Genomic DNA, 7,974 nt, shown 5'->3' with positions numbered 1-7,974 from the left:
ACTCCCAAAAGGGAAGTTTTAATAGCATCCCTCTGAGGACCCACGAAAACTTCAGTGAGGCAATCATGGAAAAATGTATTTGTCTGCTATTATGTTCATTAACACCAGTTATTATCAGTGTGAAGATCAGTATTGGAAAATAGTGCTGGTCTATCAGGAAATGGAATTCTAAGAGACACCCCAATCCTTCAGTATCTCACAGCTCTCAGACCCAATCTCAGATCTCAAGTACCTCTTGAATGATGAATATCCAGATCTGAGCCAACTTGGAGGATCAGATGTAGATGGAGATAGATGGAGATAGATGGAGGTCCATGCACTGAAGTAAGTTTTATTTCTTGGCAAGAAAATAAACAGGCATTAAGATAAGTTTGAGCTGGGAAATGACACCACTGAGAGGATATGAGCTCAGAAACTCACCTGAAGAGTGTGAGAGCTCAGATAATTAGCATATATTTTAGTTCAGCTTCTTGGTCCTTCATGGGAACCACCTCATAATACGGTTTTATTAAAATCCTAAACTTGATACTTTCGTGGGTGGTATACAGACACTCTAATAAAAATAATGTATGCAATTTTTGGTGTTTATTTTATGCAGAAAAGTGTTCTTAGATATTAATGCCTAATGAATTAGAATCCTTTCTTTTTAAATCTCTGAGTGTGATATTGGTATCCTCACATTTTAGAGAGATAACATGAGCCAAGAGAGATTTAGCATGCCAAGCCCTAGAGCGAGAAAGTGGTGGGACCAAAATCAAACACAGCAAATCTGGCTTCAGGTTCCCAAAATAGTTAGTCCTTGGTCAGGTGTGCCCTTGAAGGTTAGTTTCCTGAGGGAGGAAGTCCTGTATATCATATTAATTCTTTTGTGTCCAATTAGTATCTTAGTGTAAGAAACATGGTTAATAAAAAGAAAAAAAAATGAATTGACTGGTTTTCATCCAAAGGAATCATGCTGAGTGTTGATGGTGTGTCACTTGCTTTGGCGACACTAGGTATAAAAGAAATGCAGGCATTTATTCTTTTTCTCCATGAGAAGGTGAGATACCTAGTGTGGTGACCACAATTATGACTTCAAAGTCTCTGATATTTCCAATTCCCCTCCTTCCCCAGCAGACAGGAGAAGAGCATGAGGTGGGAGAACCAGAGCTGTGTGTCCAAATTTCTCCTCCTGGGGCTCCCCATCAGGCCAGAGCAGCAGGGCATCTTCTTTGCCGTGTTCCTGGGCATGTACCTAACAACAGTTGTGGGGAATTTTCTCATCATCCTGCTCATCAGGCTGGACCCTCGCCTCCACACCCCCATGTACTTCTTCCTCAGCCACTTGGCCCTCACGGATGTCTCCTTTTCATCTGTCACTGTACCCAAAATGCTCATGAACATGCAGACTCAGGATCAATATATTCCCTATGCAAGGTGTGTTACGCAGATGTATTTTTTCATATTTTTTGCTGGTCTTGATATCTTTATTCTTGCAGTGATGGCCTATGACAGATATGTGGCCATTTGTCACCCTCTACACTATGCCATCATCATGAGGGAGGAGTTGTGTCTATGTCTGTTGTCTGTATCCTGGCTCTTATCCTGTGCCTATGCTCTGACCCACACTGTCCTTCTGACTCAGGTGTCTTTCTGTGATGACAACATCATCCCCCACTTCTTCTGTGACCTTTCTGCCCTGCTAAAGCTGTCCTGCTCAGACACCTCTCTCAATGAGCTGGTCATATTCACTACAGGGGCTGCAGCTGTCATTTTTCCTTTGAGTGGCATCCTTCTCTCTTATGGCTGCGTTGGGGTCTCTATACTGAGGGTTCCCTCTACTAAAGGGATCTGCAAAGCCTTGTCCACCTGTGGCTCCCACCTCTCTGTGGTGTCTCTATTCTATGGGACAATGATGGCTGTGTACTTTTCCTCCTCATCAGGCCAGTCCCATGACAAAGACATCATTGCTTCTGTGATGTACACAATGGTCACCCCCATGCTGAATCCTTTTATCTACAGCCTGAGGAACAGAGACATAACATTGGCTCTGGGGATTCTTTTCAGAAAAAATAATTTTTTTGCCAAGTAAGAATCACCTAACAATGTTCATATTTCACTCACTGACCTTGTCTGAAAATCCTTAAAAAGTTGTGTGTTGGTCACTTATGTCTCTAACACTTTTGTAACTATCCTTTAAATGGTCATTGTTATTGGATTAATCTCTTTCCCTTCAGTCCTATCTCTTGTCCACTTATTCCTCCACAAGCCTAAATATGACATTACCCACAACATACATTGAATTTGTGGTCTTCAAAGCATCAAACTCCTTTGTGTTTTATATATACATATACATATATACATATATATATATATATATATATATATATATATATATATGTATTTAAGTGCGTTTAATTTTTTCTTTTGCAGGGTGTTATCACATTTGGCTTTTTTACAGATTTTTAAAGTATATATATATTTTTGTTCTCTTTATGGTCATCTATTGGGCAATAGGTTTTCAATTTTTAATTTAATTATTAATTTGAAGTATAGTTGACTTACGATACTGTTATAGTTGCAGGTGTAGAGCAATGTGATTCACTTTTAATATATAATTATATTTTTTCAGGGTGTTTTACCTTATATATTATTACAAAATAATGAGTATATTTCCAAGTTATTTACAATTGGTATGTGTTAGTTGTGTATTTTATTTATAGCAGTGTGTTGATTTTAATGCTAAATCCTAACTTTCACCTCCACCTTTCCCTTTTTGGTAACCATAAGTTTGTTTCTATGTCTGTGGGGTCTATTTCTGTTTTGTTTTTATGTTCATTTGTATCATTCATTTTAGATACCACTTATAAGTGATATAACATGATATAAATATTTTTCTGTCTGGTTTACTTCATTTAGTAAGATAATATTTAGCTCCATCTGTGTTGCTACACATGGCATATTTCTTTCTTTTCATGGCTGAGTACCATTCTGTTAAATATATGTACTACATCTTCTTTATCATTCATGCATTGATGGACATTTTGATTGCCACCATGTCTTGGCTTTGTACCTTCCAATACTACAAACTTTCACTTAAGATTCTAATGTATACTTTTAGTAAAGTCCTAAATGCTTATCTTTTCAATGCAGTATCTACTTAATAAAGTACTTGTGATGGTTTGCTGTGTGTGATTCTACCTGTTGCACTTAATTTTCTGTCTTTGCACATTTAAATAATATATGCTTTTGTTTTCTTATGGTTAAAATGTGTGAAAGACTATTTATTTGGGTAGTTCCCATCATGGCTCAGTGGTTAAGGAGTTCCATTTGTGGTTCAATGGTTAACAAATCCAACTAGTTTCCATGAAGATGAGGATTCAATCCCTGGCCCTGCTCAGTAGGTTAAGGATCAGGCATTGCTGTGAGTTGTGTTGTGGGTCGCAGATGAGGCTTGGATCCCACATTGCTGTGGCTGTGGTATAGGCTGGCAGCTCTAGCTCTGATTCATCCTCTAGCCTGGGAAGCTCCATATGCCACTGGTGCAGCCCTAAAAAGACAAAAACACATACACACACAAAAAGAATATTTATTTGGGTCACTGTGAAGATTTAATTTGAGAGTGTGGGTAAAACCCTTGGAACAGTCCCTGGAACTATTGACATTGGTTTAGAAGCCTGGATTGGATTTGAAGTGACTCAAAAGAGGTAGGGTGCAGCACACTATGCTGAAAGCCCATGACATAGTTTCAGTAACTCTCTTCAAATATAAGGAGTTTTGTATCCGTTTTAAGAGGAAAGGAATGATAGGTACCTCTCAACTGGGACCCTTTTCCCATTTTAATCTTAGCAAATTACAGAAGTTTGAACCTGGCCTGATGTAAAGATGTATTGAACACAGAAACGTCTCGATTCCGTTGACTCCTATGTACTCAATAGGGGACAATGCAGTTGTTCAATAGTTATTTATTGAATGAAGAATGAATGTCCATTGGTTTATTTGGGAAAATACTTTGTTAATATGAGTGTTTAATGTGTTATTGGGATAAGAATTGGAAACACTGATACATTCACTAATAATTAAATGAAATAAAGGGAGAATAGCAAAAATTAAGACTTTTCATAGGACAGAGGACCTGCCTATAGTCTTATGGCATGTTCATTGACATTTCTCACTTTCCCCAATTCCCAGCTAATTAAGAACAGTATGAGGAGGGAGAACCAGAGCCTTATGTCCAAGTTGCTCCTCCTGGGGCTCCCCATCATCTGGCCAGAGCAGCAGGGCACCTTTGCACTCTTCCTGGGCATGTACCTGACCATGGTGTTGGGGAACCTGCTCCTCATTCTGCTCATCAGGCTGGACCCTCACCTCCACACCTCCATGTGCTTCTTCCTCAGTCACTTGGCCTTCATGGATATCTCCCTTTCAACTGTCACTGTTCCAAAGATGCTGATCAACAAACAGACTAAGTAACAACCCATTCCCAATGCAGGGTACATTTCCCAGATGTATTTTGTTCATATTTTCATTGTCTGGACAATTTCCTTCTCACAGTGATGGCTTATGAGAGGTATGTGGTCATTTATTAGCCTCTCCACTATAGCACCATCATGAGGCAGGAACTGTGTGTCTCCTTAGTAGCTGGGTCCTGGTTCCTCTGTTGTATCCACACCTTGTTTCACACCCTCCTCTTGGTCAAATTCTTTGTGTGTGGACAGTACCATCCCAACTTCTTCTGTGACCTCACTCCCCTCCTGAAGTTGAACTGTTCAGACACCTCCCTCAATGAGTTGGTCATCTTTACTGTGGAAGGAACCCTTTTCATCCTGCCTTTGAGAGTATCTTGGGCTTGTCTATTCTTACAGGGACTTCATTTCTGAGGATCTCTTCCACCAAGAGACTCTTTAAAGTTTTTTCCACCTCTGTCACCCACCTCTTCGTGGTGTATTTATACTACAGCATACTTGCTAGTGTTTACTTTTTCTCCTCATCATGGGACTCTGATGACAAAAACACAATCGCTTCCATCATGTATGCAGTAGTCCAATGCTGAACCCCTTCATCTACAGCCTCAGGTACAGAGATATAAAACAGGCCTTTTAGATATTTGTCAAGAGGGCTAACTTCTTAAAGTGACAATCACTAAATCCTCTTATTGCTGTCAAGAGCACAGTGAGATATATCTCCTAAAATTAGCATATGGCTGGCAACTGTGTAACTTCAAATGAATAAGCATTCAACCATCTGATACAGTGTTAATGTATCAGTAAGGTCCAGTTTTTTCTTGCATTGTTAATATTCCTTGTCTTTAATTTTTTCTGCTTTTTCATCTTATATGTGAAAAATCCTATGCAAAATTTATCACATGATTATGATTGTGGTTTTGTCTTTTTCTACTTTTAGATATGTCAGTTTTTGCTTCTATATTTTTTATATTATGTTGTTGAGAACACACTGATTTGGCATCATGTTCTGCTCATTGTGGATTGATTTTTCTCTGTAACATGTGCCAAAATTGGCTTGCATTGGCTTCAAGCTGATTGTGAACATTTCCTTTCAACTCCACAATCAATGATACCATGCTGGTGCATTGAAACCAGCCATGATGGGCATAATTACACTATGGAAATTGGATAATGCTACAAAGTAATGCTCTCCTATGATGGGAGCCTTTTCTTATTCATTGAACAGCACACCATTGAATTTATAGTTGAAGGTAGATTTCTCTTAGCCATGGCTCCTACCCTCACAGCTCATTTACTTCCTCCTGATATTAGTTTAGATATACTAGCTTTCTTTTAGTTAGTGTTTACATGTATTTCTTGTCTAAAACTTTAAATTTTTTTATGTCCTTACATCTGGAAAGTGTTAGTTCTTAGCAGTGTAAAGTTGGATTTTGGTCTTTTTATGTAGGTTGACCATCATTGTGTATCTGGAGAATTTGATTTATTAACATCCAATATAATCAGAATGTTTTTGAATTTATATTTTCCATATTTCTATATGGTTTCTAGTTAAGACATCTAATTTAATATTTATTCTCAATTTGCTTTATCCATTTTGATTAATTAAATATATATTTTATTATTCCTTATCCCCTCCATTAACTTATTAATCATACATTATTATTATTTTTTTATTTTTTTCTCTGATTTATACAGAGTCAACATTTTGATTTTCCTTAATTTTTTTGAGCTAAAGTTATTTGCTATTTTTTATTTATTTATTTTTTATTTTTACCTTTATTTTTTATTTTCCCACTGCACAGTAAGGGGATCAAGTTATCCTTACATGTATACATTACATTTACATTTTTTCCACACTCTTTGTTCTGTTGCAATATGAGTATCTAGACATAGTTCTCAATGCTATTCAGCAGGATCTCCTTGTAAATCTATTCTAAGTTGTGTCTGATAAGCCCAAGCTCCCGATCCCTCCCACTCCCTCCCCCTCCCATCTGGCAGCCACAAGTCTTTTCTGCAAGTCTATGATTTTCTTTTCTGAGGAAATGTTCATTTGTGCTGGATATTAGATTCCAGTTATCAGTGATATCATATGGTATTTGTCTTTGTCTTTCTGACTCATTTCACTCAGTATGAGATTCTCTAGTTCCATCCATGTTGCTGCAAATGGCATTATGTCATTCTTTTTTATGGTTGAGTAGAATTCCATTGGGTATATATACAACACATCTTCCGAATCCAATCTTCTGTCGATGGACATTTAGGTTGTTTCCATGTCCTGGCTATTGTGAATAGTGCTGCAGTGAACATGCGGGTGCATGTGTCTCTTTTAAGGAGAGTTTTGTCCAGATATATGCCCAAGAGTGGGATTGTGGGATCATATGGAGGTTCTATGTATAGATTTCTAAGGTATCTCCAAACTGTCCTCCATAGTGGCTGTACCAGTTTACGTTCCCACCAACAGTGCAGGAGGGTTCCCTTTTCTCCACACACCTTCTGGCATTTGCTATTTGTAGACTTATGAATGATGGCCATTCTGACTGGTGTGAGGTGGTATCTCATGGTAGTTTTGATTTGCATTTCTGTGATAATATGGGATGTTGAGCATTTTTTCATGTGGTTGCTGGCCATCTGTATATCTTCTTTGGAGAAATGTCTATTCAGGTCTTTTGCCCATTTTTCCATTGATTGATTGGCTTTTTTGCTGTTGGGTTGTATAAGTTGTTTATATATTCTAGAGATTAAGCCCTTATCAGTTGCATTATTTCAAACTATTTTCTCCCATTCTGTAAGTTGTCTTTTTGTTTTCTTTTGGGTTTTCATTGCTGTGCAAAAGCTTTTCAGTTTGATGAGGTCCCATGGGTTTATTTTTGCTCTAAAATCTACTGCCTTGGGAACTGACCTGAGAAAATATTCATGAGGTTGATGCCAGAGAGTGTTTTGCCTATGTTTTCTTCTAGGAGTTTGATGGTGTCCTGTCGTATATTTAAGTCTTTCAGCCATTTGGAGTTTATTTGTGTGCATGGTGTGAGGGTGTGTTCTAGTTTCATTGCTTTGTATGCAGCTGTCCAGGTTTCCCAGCAATGTTTGCTGAATAGACTTTCTTTGTCCCATTTTATGTTCTTGCCTCCCTTGTCAAAGATTATTTGACCATAGGTATCTGGGTTTATTTCTGGGTTCTCTCTTCTGTTCCATTGGTCTTTCTGTCTTTTTTTGATACCAGTACCACAATGTTTTGATGACTGTGGCTTTGTAATGTTGCTTGAAGTCTGGGCGAGTTATGCCTCCTGCTTGGTTTTTGTTTCTCAGGATTCCTTTGGTAATTCTGGGTCTTTTGTGGTTCCCTACAAATGTATGGATTGTTTTTTCTAGTTCTGTGAAAAATGTCCTGAGTAATTTGATAGAGATTGCATGGAAGCTGTAGATGGCTTTAGGTAGTATGGCCATTTTTACAATATTGATTTTTCCAATCCAGGAGCATGGAATATCTTTCCATTTCTTTACATCTTCTTTGATTTCTTTGATTAACGTT

At 37.9% G+C, this 7,974-nt stretch overlaps 1 protein-coding gene and 1 pseudogene across 1 annotated transcript; both read left to right on the top strand.

The window, feature by feature from the left end:
• Positions 1 to 1,129: 1,129 nt before the first annotated feature.
• On the top strand, positions 1,130 to 2,071 carry LOC110259700 (olfactory receptor 1J4-like). Its single transcript, XM_085012822.1, has one exon. It carries the CDS (start codon positions 1,130 to 1,132, stop codon positions 2,069 to 2,071), a length of 942 nt encoding a protein of 313 aa, XP_084868948.1.
• A 2,114-nt stretch (positions 2,072 to 4,185) lies between these two features.
• Positions 4,186 to 5,082, top strand: LOC146407249 (olfactory receptor 1J4-like; annotated as a pseudogene).
• Positions 5,083 to 7,974: the final 2,892 nt, after the last annotated feature.

Source organism: Sus scrofa, chromosome 1 (assembly GCF_054392235.1).
Source record: "Sus scrofa isolate SSC_HxYL_T2T_F1_AM1 chromosome 1, Sscrofa_HxYL_maternal_Yorkshire_Landrace_v2.0, whole genome shotgun sequence".
NCBI lineage: Eukaryota > Metazoa > Chordata > Mammalia > Artiodactyla > Suidae > Sus > Sus scrofa.
Note: the sequence above shows the minus strand (reverse complement) of the source record. Positions and strands in the feature narration are given on the sequence as shown.